Consider the following 21071-nt stretch of genomic DNA (forward strand, 5'->3'; position numbering starts at 1 on the left):
AGCTCTGGGGCCCTGAGAAGGAAAGAGACTACAAATTAGGAACAAAAAAACCAGCAGTTTATACAACATGAGTTCACCTTAAGCCATCCAGATACTGCTTTTCATGCTTATATCAAGCTGGCTTCTTCTGCACTATCTTGCTCCAAAATATCTTTCTGTTGCAATGTGATCAGGAGCTATGGATATCTTTAATCACAGACCCAAAACTTCTGGCATCATATTATCTCATGTAATAATCTGCATTACCCTAGAATACTTGCATAATTTGCTTCTCCACATACTGTGTATGAATATACTTTGAAAATTGCTACATTGCGGAGAGCAGATAACTTTTAAATCCCCAGTCTCTAGAGTAGGCAGTTTCTTACTTCCAGGGTTTGGCAATATTTACAATCTTGCTCCACTTCAAATCTTCTCACTGAATTTCAGTTTTATCCCGTTTTAGCTAGGTACTACAGACTACAGGCAGACTTTACACATCTCCAGTCAGTCAAGATGACTCAGCAGGATTGCTGCTTCTGCCATTCACAAGAACTCTCCTCACATTCTCAAAAATGCAATTTGCCAGTTTGTTTTAAGCCCCTTTACCAGACACAGAATCTCTCCTTTTTAGCTCTCTTTCACCACTCTGGCAATTGCAGCATGTGTCTCTTCTCATTTTGCTTTCAGATTTTTCATAGGCACACAGATGACAGGAGGCCCACATAGAGATATTGCTGTTCCTGGCTCACAGATATTTTTGGAGGTTTGGTTGTTTCTTTAAACAGGTCAGCTGGAGTGCTAGGTTTATCACTTTAGCTAAAAAATCAGAGTGCTGCCAAGTGGCAGATAAGAACTGTGGAAAGAATTTCTGAATTTAAGTTCTGCAAGTACGGGCTTTTGTTTTTTAATATTGCGTGGGCTTTGGGGTGGGTTTTTTGTGTGTATGTGTGTGTGGGTTTTTTTTGTTTTTGTTTTGGGTTTGTTTGTGGCTTTTGTTTGTTTGTTTGTTTTTCTGATGTCTCATTTGGCCCTGTATTATCCAATAGTACTCTATGCTTACCCAAAGCCTACAAAAGCGCACCTGGGAAATTCAACCATCTTGGTCCACGCAAGCTGTGGGGCCAAATGTGTGTGACATCACTCTGAAGACTGACACAAAGAAAGACATTTATCACACCTAATTAAAGGCATCCAAATAATAAGTAACTATTCCAATAGCTTTACGGTCTAAGTTTCCCCGGTAGTAAGTAGGAAGGGACAAACTGGTTCTCCTGGCAAATTAGACATACCTAATAGGTAGAATGAATCATACTCAGAAAGTTTCTCTCTCTTCACTGACCATAAATTAAGCCCAACAGTCAAGATAAACACAAAAAAGAAAAAAAAAAAAGAGAAACCGAAAGCAACTCCATTGTCCTTAATTAAAATCCTCATGTGCTCAGATTTTTTTAGTTACTAGTTCTGCATTTGCAGGAATTTAATTATCATAATATCATAATTTTTAAGTCCCTACCCACTACTGGGAGGGTGGAAGTCAGTGATCAATAAAGGTCCTGTCTAGCCCAAACCTCTTCATGATTCTATGACTGTCTTTGTGACAAATAAAAAAATTCCTTGGCAAATTTCCTTTGACTTCCCTGTGTTCTATTAGAAGAGCCAGCAAAATAAATCCTCATGAATTTGGATCTTTCTCAGCAAACTGCAGCAGTTTTCAAATGGAAATAAATCAACACAACTAAAATAAAGCAAATATATGCACATACATTTGCTATAAATATATGTGACAAATAAAGATTGTCTAGTAGTCTGCTTTTGGATGTTGTGCTGTAGGACACATTTGAAGAATCTACTCATAGTTTACCAGAAACAAAGTGAATTAATTCATTTTCTCTGAAAAGTTAAAAGAACGTTCAATAAAGGGATCATGACAGCTTCGAGAGAATGTGGATTAGAGTTCCAGCAGATTATGCAGTAACTTCAACAAAGCTGAGCACGCTGCTAGTGTTTGCCAAGTAGCAGTAAGTGGTAAGTTAAAATTGCACTTAATGCAGTTTTAAAGGTGATAAAGGACTACTAAACATTAAAGCAACTCGACATAACTAATTGACTGAAATCTGGAAACTGGATGTTGTCTAATTATCAAATGAACATCAAAAAGAACAATAAAAAACTTAAAGCTCTAAAGAGGAAATTAATGATAGGAAGTATCTGCACTCAGTGTGTCCTATTAACACCATCTTTATTTCCTTTTTACAAAAAATAGAAATAACAACAGACAAATCATACTAAAAAAAAAAGAAAATCAATGCTTTTGCCTTGATCTCACTGAGGAGCTGTGCAGGCAGAGTCCAGGATGAAACTTTGAGAGTATATGCTGTTGACAAAGGGAAATAAAGATATATGACAATATATCCATGCAAGACACTAAGTACAAAACGTGTTCTGTGGCCTAACATTTTGGAGGTTGCAAGTGTCATAACAATTTTCAAATTGTTACTTCTGCTCACCCATGCCTTTACACAGCACAGCTTACAAACAAGTTACAGATACATATATATCATAAAAAAAGATTTGTATATGGTCTAATTGATACAAATTAAGGCATCCTAACAGCTGCTGTTTTGCTGGTGAGGGGTATGTCTCATATTAGTGTTTCAAAAGGCTATATTTCAGATATTTCAAACTAAGTGAGACATCAAGACATGGTTTAGAGGAAGAATTCCTGCAGCTCTGGCTCTTCAGTACTCTTTTGAGTGTCAGATTTCTGGATTTTCCAGTGGATGTCATCATGCCTGGAGGAAAAAAGGAGAAAATTACTCAGTGGTAACACTAAAAATATAAAGGGGTTGGCAATGCATTTTTTTTACCCGTTTGTATGTACTGAAATCTAAATTAGTTTTTCTCTCTGGGCTTATTTATCTAGACATATGCTATATAAAATACTTTTTAATATTGTGGATTTTTTCTGAGTTATAACTTCCATTCTGACATCAAACCTGAAAACCCATGGGATGATGAGGAGCTTTTAAGGTCACAGCATTAATTAGTGTGCTGTTGTAATGTTCTGGTAATAATGCATAGCATATCAAAAAAATCCTTGTACTTTAGAGAAAAGTATCACAGTGACAGAAAGATCCACTACAACCAACACTGGACATATCTTACTGGTTTCTGACTCTGCCTGTAATAGAATTATCTTGTCCCCATTAATAATCATCAGAGAGAAATGAACCTATCTATCTATTGTGTAGGATACCTGAAGGACAGCTTGCCAATTAGAGTAGAAAAATTAAGCACAACATATCTGTAGCACTCATTTTCTTCTCTTCCTTCCATATGCCCTTGCTCTGAATCCCCAGTATGTTTCCCTTCTCTTCAATTAATCTTCCAACTGATTGTTGACTAAGCATCCAGTCCATGGCAATTTTCAAACCCATTAAGAGCCTCATTTTTAGTTATTCCAACTGAAGAGCAAAACTGCTACAATATAATCATGATTAGCTGTTTTGCTGCTATAAAGGACAGACACTAGAGTGAGAGCAGGAGTGTGTATAAAGTTTGTCTTTAACTCATGTATTGGTGAGCCTGACTCTTGTAAGCCGGAAGCGCTTTATTTCAGCCTACAACCATCACAAAGAACCAAGTATTCCCAAGAAACTTACACTTAGGATGGTTAGATAACCTGGTGGTTACTTCAAGATTTAACAGAAGCTAACTTCATGGACCATAGTTTTGGGTCCTAATAAGAAGCGCATGAGTGATCATTCTATTTCAATTAATCTAAATTACAGTTGTCACATATTCAAAGCAAGAGCAAAAGGCACAGAATGGAGCCAGATGAGACTTTTACCTCTGAGGAGATAAAAGAGGAGCTTAACTCTTTGCCATACCTACATGCTGGCATTTTACATGCATTGCTGCATTTACATGCATTGCTGTTATCATAGTGTTAACCATGTATCTTTACTAAAGAATGCTTTCTAAGGCTAAGATTTACCTGCTGCATTGGCTTAGGCTTGCAGGGTTGAAAGAGCCTGTGGGTGAATTCCCCATGTAGAGGCACACTAAAGACCCCCTTTGGCAGCTCTACAGCTGCAATGCGACCTCAAAGAGGAAAATTTTAGCTAATGCAGAAGTCTCTAGGTGACAATACTGAACAGGCTTGCCTTCTACAACTGTGCCTCCTGACCTGGAGAAAATGTATTACCAATATTGTTAATTAGTAACCAAATTTCTAATTAAATTTCTAACATCTTCTAGTGCCTGTATCACCAATAATAAATCCTCCCATGCAACAGGCAGTGATGCATGATCACAACAGTTCACAACAGAACAAATGTATATCCACTGTGACAAAGTTACTTTCACATTCATGGTATACTCTACGAATACAAATGGTTACTATTTTGTTATACATATAGATAAGCGTTCTTTTTCTGGAGGATATATTTAAGATGCAATTTATCCAGTATCAGGCCTAGCAGCGGGATACATATTCGGTTAGATCCACTTGCTGTTTTAGAAGCATACCCATTTTACTATCTGACAGACATCTGATGACGGATTCTGCCCCCATGAAGGAAGCAATTTTTGCTGTTGGTAACCGTACCTAATACAGGGTTTTATATTGACATGGTGAGTTACTGTTTATTTTAATGTAATGCAGATCTCAGATGATCTAAAGTGTGGGAAAGAACTGTACATTGGCATACATGTAAGATGGAAAAACTATTACAAGTATTTGCTTGGAGTTGTAATATGCAAAAACTAGCTAACCCTTTCAAAAGAGGAAAAAATATCCCAAGCCGTCTTGCACATCCAAAATTTCCTCTGAGACGTTAAAAAAAATAGGGTGCCTCAAATTTAAAAAGGCCATTAAAAAATTTAGCACAGTCCTCTATATTATGCTGTGACCAACTTGAAAAAGAAAACTATAAAACCTTAATGTATTTTGGGGTATTTTGAATTAAAAAAATAAACAACAACAACAACAAACCCAACCAAACCACCCCCCCAAACAAACAAACAAAGACAAAACAAAAGACACCCGCCCCAAAACCAAACCAAACAACAACCAACCAGCCAAACAAACAAACAAAACCACCACAAACAAAATCCCCAAAACTGAAGAAAAAGGTTCTGGAAACTAATTGACAGAAATATCATCTCACTGAAAGTAGATTTTCTATAATGACTTCAGATTTCAGAAAATGCTAATGAAATCCCCTAGACTATAGTGTCAAAATGGGCTTGGGACAGTGTTCAGAAATATAACTGTCCAATATAAAAATCTGTAAAGGTTTTAACCACCAAATACTGCCTTGTTTTCAAAAAAGTTCTTCTTCTTTTCAAATAGTTATGAAATGTTAATTACCACTTTTAAAATTTAAATGTCACAACTACTGGGCCTCATGTAGTTGACAAATGACAGGCACCCATTTTGGTGCCTTCCAAAATCACAATATATGCTAGAGGTCATTAAAATGGCTAGCTTGGAAGCTCTAAGAACTTTCAGACCTGTGTCCTGATTTCTGAAAAGCAAAATACAACTTCCATTCTTATGTAATATTTGGAAATCTCATGCCACAGACTCTGGCACAGAGTTTACCCACTTCCTAATTTGTAGTACTGTAACAGCCTCCTCAAGCTGTGCCCTTTATGCACTCTGTTCCTTGTTTCCTCTTCTCTGGTTCTCCATGTGTCCATGGTAATGGGGGCAGCTTTAGGACATGGTGCTTGGACCAGCAGTACCTGAAGGGATAGCCAGGAGTTCATGCCCAACCATGACCCTCCCAGCGAGTGACTCCACAGACCTGCAGTGGCAGCCAGACTTTCCCTGTCTCTCACTTCTGGGAAAACACCACATTGCCAAGGATTTCTCACACAAGAGCAGTTACACAATGCAAGTGACAAATTACAACTGCTTACATCTGGGAGATGGCTGTAACATAAGGATGAGATTAATCATTTTGCATTACGATCTGGACAGGAAACTGGATGTTTTGACTGGAAGCTGCCCACTGATGTTCCCTGAAACTGCTGCTATCCAGTTTTCTGCACACAAGTTTCCCTCTTAGTTTTCAGAAGAGAATGAAACCTCTTGGAAATACTACAGTTTCTGATTTCACTGTGTCAATGGCTTCTGAACAAGACTCACACTTCTATTACAGAAATAGAGTTTTTAAGTATTGGAAGATCCTGGCAATAGAAAAAATGGATCCCCCTTCCTCAGTGTATTAGATATTTAAAAAACACTAACTTGAAGATGACCTGAACTGCAGAATAACTAATATCAAACTAACTTTACATCTCAGTTAAACAGAAAAAGAGAAAAGGCATTTGCGAGTATTAAGAGTTAAGTGAAAATGACAGGTCTTTTTTCGAGAGCATTTACTTATAAAATAAACATTTTATCAAGTGTTGTTTTTTCCAACATATCTTCATGGAATTGAAGGACTGGTCTCTATCTGCTTGAATAATCCTTATGGAACAGGACAAAATTAAGGAATTTGAACACAGTCAGAGTTAATTAGACTTTTAAAAAACAGATTTAACTTCAAAGTGTAAGGGAGAGTAAGAAAAAGATGTGAAAATAGAAGAGCACTTAGACTTAAAGTACAGCATTCTGCTTCATGTTCTCCAAATTCTCTATTTAGAGATGAACTGTGGTCTTTTTGCTTTTCTTATGAGAGGAAATTCTCATCTGGTACTTGACTTTTATTCAACAGAGGCAGAATACACAGCCAAGGTCTGCTAATACAGCCTGGTGGATTTATGAGCATGAACAGTTTCTGTACTTGCTTGGAACTGATATCTTGTAGCTGGTTCAATGGTGACATCAGCAGAAATCCATCATAAATTTCTACTTTTCTAGGATTTTAGATGTTCATCTACTTCCCCTCTTGTGAATCGATTCCAGTGTTTCAGTTACAATCTTAACAAACACATACAATTTGAGAAAAGAAGGCAACAGAGATGCTAAACATTACCATGCATAAGCACATACCAAGCATAGTTACACAGTTCTTCTTCCAACGTGCTAGAAGAAAGACTGCTGTAGCTGAAGTAAGGATCCTAAGGAAGTACAATATTATATCAATTAAGAGCATGCACAGAGCTTCCCACAAGGGTAACATGAAAATCTACTAAAACATGCAGTCAGCCATAGTAACATTTTAACAGATTTCTTTTTGTGCCTGAATCTGTTACCTCTTTGAGATATGTGTTGTGGTCCTTTGGGTTGGTATGAAAAGTTAATCTTTCCACAGTTCTGATGATGGCAGCAAGTGACATGCAAATATGGCCTTTTCACACAACAAGCGTTTTACATTGCAAGCATAAATACTGTTAGAATTACCTCATACAATCCTTCAAATTTCTTAGAGAACTACAAAAACTGCTCATGGCCTTGCAACCTATTGGAACATCTTCAAAGACAGACTGTCTTTTCCCCTGTCACTATGAAATCTGAATCATCCACTTAAAAGAAACAAAACAAAACAAAACAAAACAGAACAAAAAACCCTAAAAACTATTGTGTTATAAAAAAACTTCCTTGTTAAATTACCTGTTCAACTACATGGTGCATGTCTTTAAAGACTCAGATCAGTAGTTCATATTGTGATTCTGAGTAAACTTTAAGAAATGCAGTCCCACTTCAACTTAACCCTTTAGGTCTCCTTTGAATTTTTCATTCAGTTTCATTTAATTTCATTCCAGTCTGCCACAGCATTACTGGTCTAACAGCACCCACTAACATGCACTGTTCACTATTTCCCAGTTCTCTCTTCCCACTGTTTCTTTTGCCTCCTCTTTGCCTAAGATTTTCCTGTATTTTTCTCCCATTACCTTATCATACTTTCTACAGTATATAATGTACTACTGCTGCTCCTCCTCCTCCTGGCCTGCTTTATGGGGTTTTTTTCATCTTGAAATTATTCTTTCACCTCATGTCTTTCCATCTACCACTTCCCTCCCTCCCTGTCTTCCACAGAGGATTCATCTACCATTCCCTCACTCACCTCTATTGTATCTCCAGATGCTCACGGTACTTTCCACTCCACAAAAATACTGTACCCACAGTATTTCCTACATCTGTCTCTTCTATTCAGTACAAAATCACAGAGTCATAGAATTAACTAGGTTGGAAAAGACCTTTGAGATCACAGAGTCAAACCTATGACCTAAAAACTTGAAATATGTATTTGTTCCAAGTATTTTCTCCTTTCTTTTAAATAAGAGTACCAGCCTTTTAACTGCACAGACCCCTCTCTCCCTTGGGTTCCCAGAAAAGGAACTCTGTTCCCAGAAATGGGAAGATCTGAATCCAGTATGTTTTGTGACAGGCCAACCATCTTCTCTGACACAAGAAGACTCTGTGCTATGAGGAGAAGGAGGTCAAAGAAGACTTGCTGCTGGCAGCTTCAACACCTAGGGCTGGCTGTAGCTCCCACAGAAGCAGGAAGTACCACTTCTGCAATTTTTCCTTGTTCTTTTTTTATTCTGTTGGCCTCATCAGTCTTTATAGGATAGAACAGGGCTAGTCCTTCAGTTATATACTCCTTAGAAAATCCATGGTCTCAAGACTGGCTTTCTCATTGTTTGTTGTCACTCACTGCAACATCAAACATCATTTCCATGGGAATCACTTCTCTGTGGAAAACTTTCAACAGAGAATATGTGAATCATGTGCCTTAAGGGCACAGACTCAATACATAAGCAATACTTGCCAGTCCTTGGAAAATTCTTCCAAAAGTAGTAAGTGGATGGGCTTTCTGCAGGTCAAATACAATAAAGTATTTTTGTGTATTGTTTTGCAATGGAAAGGCAGAAGGAAGAAGCTGTCAAACATGCATTTACTTAATGAGACAAGAAAAAAAAAGGCCCCTCCTTTTTCAGTGTACTCACTGGCTTGTTTCTTCCTTTTGAGATAACTGCTGGATTTCCCTTGCTTTCTGTTGTCTTCCTTCCTAGTGAGGTAAAAGGCAGCGTTGAGGAGGTTTTGATGAGGTTTGCTGTTTGACAATTGTTGTTGTTATTTTGGTTGCCACTCAGTGTCTCCATTATGGAGCGGAAGGCTCCAAAAGGCCTTTTTAGCTGATCCCCTGCATGTTCCCCAGAGCTGGCTGGAGCCCGCATGAGTCCTTTGCTCCGGTCTTTATCCTTTTCCTCATTTAGTTCTGACTCTGCTAGCTCCACCTGCACCACAGGCTCCTCGAAAGTCACTCGAAGTTTCAAATTTTGAGAGGTTCTGCGCTTTGAAGATGGAGACTTGAGAGCACTCTTAGGGCTAGTGGCAACCTTCTGGGCAGTGGCACTGTCTGTGCTGGAAGGAGAGTTGTCTCCACAAAACTGGTTCTGAGGTACCATACCAGACTGATATGGGGTGTCATTGTCTGGATCGCTGCTCTCTGAAGTAGGGGAAGGACTGTGGCCGTCAACAGACTTAGAGACCCTGATACCAAATGGGAAGCGTCGTCCTGCTGTGGAATTGTGCTTCTTAAGCATCATGTTCAAACTCTCTGCACTCTCAACACTCTCCACTATAGGCTGAGGTCTTGGTTTGTCAGTTCTTTTCAGAGGGGTGTTCTTGTGGTCCTCAGAATTAGCTGAATCTGTATCAGACTCGCTGAGAGACCGCTGCATCAGTTGCCTCAGTCTGGCTAACTTCAACTCCCTTTTCTCTGGCAAAATCTTCTTCACGTTCTTGGAGGATGCATGAGCATCGTGAAATTCCAAAGTCAGCTTTTCCTGCATACAGACATTTTCAGAGATTTCCTTCCCCAACAACTGGCGCAAGATTTTATCTGAGTCCTCATCTTTTATCTTAGCTCGAGCACGACCAGATGTGCTTGTTCCCAAGCTGCCAAGAATCTGAATCCCATCTTGGGTGTTCAATTTACTTTTTGGTGGAGACAATTCATCTGCTTCAGATGGTTTCCACTGGAGCTTGCCAGAAGCAGGAGATGATGGCAAGCTTAAAGAAAAAAAAAGAGGAAATGTCACAGCAAAATTAAGGCACATCTAAAATGTGAAACTGGCATTTCCAATGTATGGGTCTGTCTCAGTTTATTGTTACTTAACCTTCTTAACCTTTTCATCGCTACTCACATGGAATTCATTACTGTGATGCCACAGCAAAGATTACATAGAGAAGGATTTAATATTGTTTCCACTCCTACATAGAATTTGAGTATCTTCACCTTCTCTTATTAAAACAAAACCAAACCAAACCAAACCAAACCAAACCAAAACAAAACAAAACAAGTTCCTTAAAATCAAAATTTAAAGTGGTTATTCAAACACCAAATGTGACTTTATGAGGAAAAAAACTCTAGAGACACCACTGCTATTTGTGTGAGTTGACATGAAAAAAAAGCCACAAGGCCAAATGCCTACTATCCAAGTCACATCATAATAAAAAAGTAGCTTATTCTAAGTCCTGTGAGTGTACCACCTCTCTGTATAGCAATGATTTCATAAATCTAAACTGCATCTGGTATTAATAATAACAACTACATAAGTCCTCCTAAAAAGCCAGGGCAATTTGCACTCAAAGCCTTTTCAGACATGAAATACTGAAAAGCAAGAGAAAGGTGACATGAATGTATTTCAATACTAATAGAATAACAAATTAAATTTAGAACTCTGACTGCTTTACAGAAGGAAACAGCAATTTCAACAATGCCGGATTTGTGAAGAATGTAAATTGTAGAAACCTCTTCTTTTCTTGTGACATACGCTAAAGCTCGTTAACACTTCACATTCTTACTTTAAAACACTTTTCCTCTAAGCAAGGACAAGGTGACAAAATTTAGGTTCTTGGGAGGCTGGCAAGCACCTTCTGCTCTGATGAGTCCATAGTTTTGACAATGTAAAAAATTCACATGCCTATACTAAACACCTCATTTTCAATTAATTTTATGCCTTTTTTTTTTTTTTTTTTTTTTTTTTCCCTGTGGCAAACTACACACTCTGAAGAACATGCACTTATCTATAGTGCACATTCCTAATAACAGGGATATGCTCTCTTAGATCTGCTACTGCCTCCTTGGATGATGAAAATATCTATAAGTGAGTGCCAACTAGAAGGAAAAGTAGTAGACAACTATGAAATAAAATATATAGTGTAATTTTCAGACTTGTCCACTTCACTAAAATGAAGTTGAAGCCTTTTACAGGAATAATGATTGATGAAGGATCTGCTTTCACCTGATCTTATCTGATACTGAAAGTAAAACAGTCCTGGTGCACACCAGAACTCAGATGAAAGACCACTTGGAAAGATCAGGCAGCACAAATCACAGAGACCAAATGAGCTGGAAAGCAGCTTTTAGTCCCATTGTCCCTGTTGAGCAGGGACAGGGAAGACAAAGATTCCTAAAAAAAGGCAAAATCCCCCTTTTTCCAGTTTGGTTTTCTACTTCAGCAAGAGTTTGGAGTTCAAGTTCCTTTACACAAACCTACCTCTAGTCCTTTGTTATCTACAACTGCAACTGTTTATACTTCTCTGAAACAGTGACAAACGAAATTCAGGGCCATGGAGCACTTGTACAGAAAAATGCTCAGGATTCTGTGAGAACTGAAAAAAAAATAGTCACTGACCCTACAAGTTCATATTTGATCACCCAAAGCTCTGATTGCCAATGGCTGCAGAAGCTTTTACACCAGCTTTACGGTTCCACATATATGTAGCTCCCTAACAACCCTGAAACAAGGTTTCAGCAAGCACTGTATACGGCTTCCAGAGAGGAGAATAGATTCAAAATAAGGATAAACCAAGCTCTATTTCCATGTCAGTTACTTTATTTCTTTCAAAATCATCTTCAGATTGTTGTCAGAGTAAAGTCATGCTTGCTTCATCTGCTTCCATGAAAATCTCTCAATGTCACAGAGATCCAGTCTTCTGTCTTCCTCTTCAATGCCTGAAACCTGTGTTTCTTTCTGTGACTTCTGACAGGATATGTAGGTAATACATAAAGTTTCCAGAGTTTTGACTTTTTATACCAGCTACAGCAGGTAAAAGATTTAATGAGTATAATGAGACTCGTTAATATGAAAGCAGGGTTTTTTCCCTAACTTTTTATAAGTTACTGCCAAAGTAATGTACGATAGACCAACAGAACATCAAACTTCAGTAAAGAGGAAAACCCCTTCCTAGGGTTTCTAGGATCTTCTGCTGTTCATCTAATTAAAAATATACTGCATTCCACCCTATTCCACTCTATTGGGAAGCAGGGACTATTTAATTTATACTCAGAAATTTCCAGCATTTATCAGCATTATTCATTGTCAAATTCTAGAAGCTCAGCTTCAAGTCCATGAGGTAAACCCCCCACATTTTCTTTACAGAACACCTCTACTATTTAGCCAGATCACAGCTTCTCCTGACAACTGATCTACTATGAAAATGTGCAAATACAGGGTGCAGTACAGTTTCAGTCACCTTACCTTGGGGATGTGGGCAGTGACTTGCCCTCTGACCGCTGGGCTTCTAAAAGTTGCTGGAGCTGGTTCTGTAATGTCACACGTTCCACAGTCTGCCTGCAAGAAAATGTAAGATTGGGTACCTCAAATTGTAAAACTGACTGCATAAGCAAGTTACAGGAAAACAGATACTACCCTTTGAACTTTGTATTAAAGAAAGAACTCCTGTACTTTATGTACTGAATAGAAAACTTATAAATAAGAACACAGAGAGTTTGTACTTTTGTCTGAATCTCTGCTGACATTTTGTGATCACTGTACAAAAACAACTAAGAAAAAAAAGTTGTCAGATTATTTATTATACTTCATATAAGGACAAGTGTGTGATCATAAGCAACAGTGAATTGAAACTGAGTGACTCAAAGACACAAAAATACGGTAAACTTGGGACCATTTTGCTTCTTACTTGTTTATGGAAAAGAATAGAAAGTGCACATATTAAGCAGTCACTTCCTGTGTTCGGTAGATGGCCCTTACCATCTCAGCAACAGCTCAGGCACCCTTCCAAATGAACTTAGAGAAAAGTTTCTGCCCAGTGAAAAGGACTGGCCCAAACTACAGCTGCAGGATGGAGTTAGGTATTTGATGCCTCTACCACATCTACTTGCTGCACAACCTTTCCAAAGGTCCTACCTGGGCTCTGTATCCACCTTTCCCCTGTGCTATATCTACCCAAGTCTATCACTTTCAGCGTGGTGTTGTGATCTACACTGTTTTCCAAATAACTTTAGAGATCAGCACTTAAAAACTGCAATGGTACCTAAAAACTGTTAGTAATGTGAGAATACAAACTCCATTTTCCATTTATCACTTTTAATCACATCTGTTGTCTGGTAACATGCCTATTTCCTTAGGAAGGTCTCAGTTGAACTGCTTACAACCTGCAAACCCTCAAGCAGTTTTACAAGAATGGCAGTTCAATTTGGCACAAAAAGATCTTCATTTCCCAGATTCCATAGCATTCAGACATTCCATTCTTACATCAAAACACTGGTGTTTTTTGCTAACAACCACAGATAACATCTGTTTAGTGATCTGTAATTTCCAGTGCATCTAAACATTGCACAGACAAAATTATTAGAAAACTTCTGGAAAATTAGAAATTTAGAAGTTTTTGTTCCCTGATTCTGACCAAATCACAATGGGAAAATTACTTTTTATCTGCTTCCCCCAGTCTCAGCTTCTGTTGCTGTCCAAGTAATATGTTTTTAGTACTTTTGCTGGATATCCAGAAAGAGGGCATTTCTCCACCAGTGAGATGGACACTTTCTTAGCTCACAGGCCATCAGCAAAAGATTTAGCTGTGTTCCAAATGCAGTCCTTATAACTGGCAATGTCAAAGCCAGAAAGAATCCAGATCATTTTTTAGACTAGAGGTTGTACTTGCAGGCCTGTCAGAAAACAAATGTTTTGCTTTTAATATATCAAAGTGAGCTTGAAAAGTGTAATAGAAATAAAAGCGTAATCTTGACATACTGCCTTGCATTTTACAACACAGCCATGCTTTATGTAGATCCTTTTTTCTTTTAATTTTCCATCTTACTTCCTCTGGCCTACACACTTCCTTAGACTATTTTAAAATTACCCCTATCGTTTGTCAATATTAGCTTATATTGCAGCTCCCCAGATACTATCCTATAAGAGCCAGTGAAATTCTTTTTAGGTTGTGATGCAATTCATCTGTTTTCTTTTCCTCAATTTCCTTTTCTAAAAGTTCAAAAAGTTGCTGGAGCTGGTTCTCCTAAAAAACTAAGTTTTTTATGTTTTTAGCTTCAGTAGAGATCTCTGACATTTTTCTTCCTGAAGTAATGTTCTCATTCCACTTAAACAATTTACAGTGCTAAAAGAGTTGAAGTTTACTCCATTTTCACAGTTTAACTAGTCAGTACATAAGTCACAGACACCCACGTGTCTTGACAGCACTATCCATAAATATAAATAACATGCATGTATACATTCTAAGATAACACTGGAAACAGGGGATCACGATCACAACTTCCTGGAATAGCAATACTGCAAAGTATTAAAGCCAAACTGATTTACGAGACAAGATCATTGTAGCTTCAGGGGTAAAAGAGTATACTTGTTTTATTACAATTGATGGCCAAATTCTGAGGATCTTAGTTTAGCCAATGTTCCCAGTGAGTAATATGTAAGGAGCCTTCAGTGTCTAGTTAGACATCTGGGGATCCCAAATACCTCCTTATGAAATCAGGGAGCTCAGTAACAGCAGAGGGAATAGGCTGAGGCACTGGGCTCTGCAGAAATGTCTCTTGTAGCATGTTTTCTTATTTCTCCTTTTTTTTTTTTTTTTTCCAAATAACACATGTACGACTTCGCTACAAAGTAGAATATAAAATGGCTTAGCCAAGTAAAAAAGAGATTAACATTGCAAAGTTTATATTGGGTTTCTTATTATATGTCTATATCACATATTCTATCCCCCCAAAAACCCACCTAACCATAAACCCCAGCAATTTGCACACACTTTACCATGCCACTACAGGGATTTTTCATTCAGTTATTTTTACAGCTATTCCTAAGATGTTCCAGAAAAATAATGGATTTCTTTCATACAACACAGAAAACTGCCTACAACAGAGAATATTAGGTTATTTTCTCAGCTTCATCTTTTGACTCAGAGATTGTTTTGATCTTTGCCTTGACAGAGATTTTGGCTTGATAGCCTATCAAAAGAATCAGTAGGTGTTTCGCTCATTAATTGATTTGCCCATCCAGGTCCATAAATGTAGGACAGTACTATCTGGAAATGCAAGTCCATAGTCAGGCAGTATTTTAAAAGAAGTCTATGGACGTACTCACTTTATGTCATTAATTCGGACATGGAAAATTTATTCAGACCAGGAAAGCCCAAATAATACAAGTTATACTGCATGTAGGAATTTTCTACACTGGCAACTACAGATTTTTTTGGTCAGGTGAAATCAGTGAGAGAACAACTAAGATTGTAAGACCTGTGAAGACATCAGGAACTAAAATTAAAGCAAACTATTTGTATAGCCACTGTGGGAAACTTTTGTGACTGTCCTAAGTATTTTGTTTAGCTCAGAAAGTCATACTGGATTGAAAAAACTTCTGTAATTAGCAAGAGATTTAAAGCAAAGATTGCATTTTGAAGCCAGTCACAGCAGGTCTTTGTGGGCTATTTTCCTTTCTACCTATGGAAAGAATTCCTTGGTTTTCTTCCCTTTTGGGGGAAACCCTCAGTTAATCCTCTTGTGAAGATTTGATGGAACATTTGTAATTTCCATGTACTTCCTTCTTCCAAATATAAAGGCTTTTGCCCCTGAATGGAGACTTAGCTCAGAATATTTTTCTATACTCCTCTGTATTTGTCATCTGAGGTGCTTCAGTTCAAAGAGCTGAAAGATGTTAAGACTGGAAAAATGTGATATTGTTTTAATTTTGTGCCTTCTGTTAAGGAATGGCTCCAAACAGTATGATGGCTTGGAATAACTTCTGTCTAGAACTTCTCTGTGTTGCTTGACAACTGGAAGAACTCAAAAAGAGAAGTGAAGGTGATATACTCCTTTGAGTTAAAACCTTTGAAGATACAGTTCTTGATAACTGCTTGTCTAAGAGTTTCTGCACTGCTTTTCTTCTTGCAGAATATCAACCATTCCAGTCTTCCTGTGGTTGGGGAAATAGTGTTACCAGATGAGGCGCCTTTGTTTCATCACTAAGGCACTCAAAGAGCACTGAATGATCAGCTCATGCTTATGGAACCTGAGGGAAAGCTGGGAAGCACATAAGAGCCCTCAGTGATGATACTGACTGTTCAGTCATCTCCATCATATAACCATACATCTTCTGTCTCTAGAACAGTGTTCATTAACCCTGGAAGAAGTCATTAGTGAAAACCCAGGAAAGCCAGCTCAACTTCCAGGTCGCAGTTATTCCTATGTAACAGCTACATTACGTACATTTGAAAGAATTAGATAGCAAACTTTACTTCCATTTGTTGCCATTTAATGTCTTCAGGATCTTCAGAGCTGCTTTGAGGATTTTCAGAGGTGTTGCAGCCAATGAATTATCCTGCTGTAATAAAGGTCCCCGTGACAACCTGTTCCTTAGATGTACTTCCTACCATCCTTGGATTTTTCAGAAGGATGAGGACTGTAAAACAGGGCAAGAAACTTCCATCATCCCTTCTGGCTCCTGAGCATGAGCCTCTGAACACAGTCCATTGCATCTATGAAAACCACTTGTGGCCTGAGGCCTGCAGCCCAAACAGCATGCAGAAGCTACTCCTTCAAGCAGAAAATAGATTATTTTGCTGCCACAGTAAACTGCAACAGGGTTGCACAAGAGACATATCTTTGTAGAAAAGGGAGAAAAGGCTGCTGCTGCACTTACTGAAACTAACCTGAAGCCTGAAAAATAGGCTGCTTAAGGGAAGCAGATTCAACTCCAGCTGAAACAAGCAAAGAAACTCACCAGGAGTCAGATAAGAATAATTTCAATGACTTCCTATGGATGCAGTCTTCGAGCCAACAGGGATACTTGGAAAAGTGTTAATGGTTTTGTCATGAAAATCACAATTAGACAATTTCTATGGAAGTAAGCAGCCTGCTGACTCACATAACAACTCATTTTTTTCCATAGAAGAGGTAAAACTTTTATCAAGTACTGGGTGAGAACAGAAAAGAACTGAAACATGGGTTTTCTGTGGCTGCCACCTCTAACTCCTGGTGTGTGTGTGTGGTTTTCCTTTTTTTTTTTTTTTTGCCTGCTGAATTATGGGGAAAATATATTTCATTATATATTGCTACATGCCAGACGCTAATGTTGTCTTCTAGGGAAATGCCCCGTGTTTGTATTTTTCCTTTATGTCAGATGATTGTATTTTTCATCAAATGGATCAAGAACAACCAGGTATGTTGACATATCCAGGGAACATTGTCAGGCTGTAAAATTATGAAAATGGTAAATTTTATAATGATCCTCAGTTCAGTATTTGTATTTTTGACAGTATTTTAAAAAAAAAAAAAAAAAAAAAAAAAGGCATGAAGGTATTGCAAAGAGCAAATGTAAAGGTAAAGACAGGGAGATACTTCCCTGTTAACTGTCATGGGCAAAAGAGAATCAACATGGGGGTTTTAACTTAACATGAATATTTCACTACTGGTTCAGGTATTGGGAAACAAAGAAGGACAGACATTTAAAACATCTATCCTCTCTTTTTCCAAGCTCAGCTTCTCTTCCAGATTCATCTGTTCAGGCTTCACTCCAGACACCCCTCTTGCTCTCTTGTCATTGCTGCAGGTTACCCCCAGTCTTTTCAGTAAGCCAACATGCAGCACAGGTCAAGGTTCATGTGTAGCAGTTTCTCTCTGTTGCTCCTTCCTTCCCACCCTTTCCTGTTCTCTAGTGTGGGTCTTTTATAGGCTGCATTCCAATCAGGAAATCACTGGTTCTAGGCTTGTCCATGGGCTGCAGCCCCTCCAAGGGATGTACCTCTTCTACCATGAGTACTCCATGGACCATTTTAGGCTCTGCCTTCTCCATCTTGGTGCAACTCCAGCTCCTCTGCCTTGTTGTTCCCTCTGGTTGTCACTCTTCTGTGTTCTTCACCTCCCTCGCATTTTCTGCTCCTTTTTAGATATGTTTTCAAAGAGGTGCTATAAGAATAACCGCTGGGGCTTAGCTGTGTCCTGTAGTGGGTCTATTGCAGAGGGTTTTATAGCAAAGGGAAACCCCTCACTTGTTCTCACTGAGGCCACTCTGCAGTTCCCTTGCTAGCAGAATATTGAAATTTATACCAAATACAATTAGCTACACATTTATCACCATAAAATGATATAGTCTCCTTGAAACATGGGGTTTTCAGAAGTCATTTTCATGGACTGTGATAGCTAGCTGACATCTTGATCACAAATCTATGCTGGAACAATGTCAGGTCAGTGCTGATGGTTTCTAAGAGTCTTACGATGATACTGACATGTTAAGCCACAGTGACTGCATCTACAATTAAAGCAAAAAATTAGAACAATTTGTGTTTAAAAATAATAGGCTCTTTACAGAATGTTTAATAAAAACCATACCAAAATATTAAAACCAGTTCATATAAAGAAATATAGGATAGAAGATATTTCCTGAGTAGCTATTGTAGGTTTTGGTGACTTTCCAAGACGAAAAAAATATCCTTCCATCTATTATTTCTATTATTCTTCCCAATATCAATACCCAGCACTGTAACCTGTATATAAAAACATGCTATATGAACAGAAATTATGATCTGTAACGATGTGATTGTAAGATAAGCAAAGGAAAAAGGGAATGGATTTCTTCATACATACCCTTCTCAGCTGCCACTCCCTTCATGTATGTACACAACAAATTGCCACAAAAAGAACAGCTGAAAAACTGAGCTGCTAAAGTTGAAGGGAAAAATTCTTGAGAGAAAGAAAGAGTGGAGAAATAAGATAGAAAAACAACTTTAAAATGTCATATATAAGAAGAAAATAGACACTGCTAATAAACTGAAGACGAATTAGGGTATTGTTTTAAGATCAATCCCTCTTGCTAACAATGAAACACTTACTCCTTCAGCTGCTTAGTCAGCTTGACAACCTGAGAGGCCAGTGACATACATGTCTCCACAACTACTAAGTAGCGGGAACACATGGTGTGCCCATGTCGCTCAGCACTTTGTGAGGGTTTCTCTCCCACGTGGTTTTGCATGGTGACATTTGCTCCATATTCAACCAATGTCTGTAAAAACATAAAAGGGAACACTGGCATCTGTAAGTGTAAATCTCTGCTGGGAATTCTGACCAGCACAAGAATGGTTGCACAAAAAGTACTCCTGAATAAAATGCTTGAAAAGTATTCATCTAAGCCAGTCATTTTTAAAATTCATTCACTGAAAAATCTGTTTGCAGCATGAATTCAAATCACATACCAATAAAATCTACCACTCAGGTGCAACAGTAACATAGAAGAGTGAGCTGCAGTTCAGAAGGGCTATAAAGAGACTATATTTTATATATTTTTCCTTCCTCTGCCCTTGAAGTTCTACCAAATTAATGTTTTCAGTTCATTCATTTGTACAGTTTAGCATCACTTGTAGCATTCATACAGCGAGTGGGACTACCAAATGAAAAGAGAGGACTTTCAGCTATTGATTCTCTCCTGCACCACAGTAAAAAACTTTTGCAAATGCACCTATCTATGCATTACAGAACATTGTGATGACTTTACACATGGCAGACCTAGAAAAGAAGACACAGGATATCTGTTCTAGATTGCATCCGGGTCCAGAACGGTCCAGAGCAGTGTGAACACATTGCTAGCCAGTTTATCGTGAGGAGTGGTGAGCTGTAATGGCTTATCAGGTATGTTCTTGGGATCCTCACACTGCAAGGTATTGCAATGTTGGAGTCCAGGGAGCCAAGGACCCTGAAACCGCCTGAATGTTGGGGAAAGCCCCCGACATTGCAAAACACCCTTAGAATCTCATTTTAGTAATGTCTTTGCTGTATTTGCCGACTCCTTTTTTTTGTTTAGCTCTCCATTTTCTAGCACAGAAGAATCCCTATGTTAATACACTCAATACTGAAGTCTCAGTGTCCTGACTCCTTAACTAAGTAATGCCTGGATGTTGAAAGATAGGGCAGATACTTTAGGTCAGATAGGCACAGATACATTTCTTACTGCAGATAGAAGTGTACAAAGACTTTATCAATCTAGATGGAATTTTGGGGGGTTAGGTCACTGTGGCTTTTTAATGCTGAGGGAAGTCTCATTGCTTTGCACTTGCTTGGTTAGTCACTATTTTCTTTTGAAGACATGCTGAAATTTGTGTCAGCTTTTAGTCTTCAAGAAAAATAATATCTTATTCTCTGACGCATATTCCTGTGTTACAGTACCAGCAGAGAACCCTAGCTTGCTGCTGGAGAACCATCCAGGTTGTAAGCATGACATTTGAGTTATTCTGAAAATAGAATAAAGATTGTTCTATGTGCAAAAGAAGTTCTGTCCAGCTGATCTCAAGATATGCAATGAGTGAAGCAAGATTTGAGACCAAGTCTTCCTTCTTTATGATCTGTTTGTGATAATCAGAGTTAGGAGCTATTTGCATTACTGGAGTAGGTAAAATAGGACCTAAATATTCTCAGCAATGTTTTGATACACATTGATACCAGCCCCTAGGAAAACCTGTGAACCCATACAGCCAGAAACTACAGCGTCATTAACTTGTATGCATACACATGCAGAAGAGGAATTGCACGGCTGAGTTCTTGGGTAACTTATCAAAGCAGAGCTTGTAAACCACTGAGAGCTGGAATGCCTTGGCTGACCGGAAACAGCAGATACAGAGACCTCTACATCTGCTGACAGAGAAGTGGAATGGGTGGTCGGTCTGATCTGCTAGAAACAGAAAGGAACTCTTGCATTGCATCTCATATCAATAGATTGGGCTTCATTTGCCAAGAAAGAAAACAAAGACCAGTTATGACCTTGCAGAAAGTAATCACATAGTTTGAAACATGATAGGAGCTTCGTAAACACAGTGAGTAAGTAGGCCAGGGAATCACTGACAGCCTGTGATTCTTCATTTTTTATGCTGCTTCCTATAG

At 38.3% G+C, this 21071-nt stretch overlaps 1 protein-coding gene across 5 annotated transcripts in view; it reads right to left on the minus strand.

Annotated features, from left to right (window-relative positions):
* Positions 1-2204: 2204 nt before the first annotated feature.
* Positions 2205-21071, minus strand: part of SNCAIP (synuclein alpha interacting protein) — a 97056-nt gene continuing 78189 nt past the window's right edge. For 4 of the 5 annotated variants that reach the window (XM_040090869.2, XM_040090870.2, XM_058424165.1 and 1 more), the window contains 5 exons: positions 19034-19203; positions 12433-12525; positions 8890-9958; positions 6989-7056; positions 2205-2774 (listed from right to left, as the gene is read on the minus strand). In XM_040090869.2, coding sequence (XP_039946803.1) covers positions 2690-2774; positions 6989-7056; positions 8890-9958; positions 12433-12525; positions 19034-19203 — 1485 coding nt within the window. In that variant the 3' untranslated portion in view covers positions 2205-2689. The remainder of the gene's footprint in view (positions 2775-6988; positions 7057-8889; positions 9959-12432; positions 12526-19033; positions 19204-21071) is intronic. The other variant, XM_040090872.1, reaches the window with a different exon arrangement.

This window comes from Hirundo rustica, chromosome Z (genome assembly GCF_015227805.2).
Source record: "Hirundo rustica isolate bHirRus1 chromosome Z, bHirRus1.pri.v3, whole genome shotgun sequence".
Lineage (NCBI taxonomy): Eukaryota > Metazoa > Chordata > Aves > Passeriformes > Hirundinidae > Hirundo > Hirundo rustica.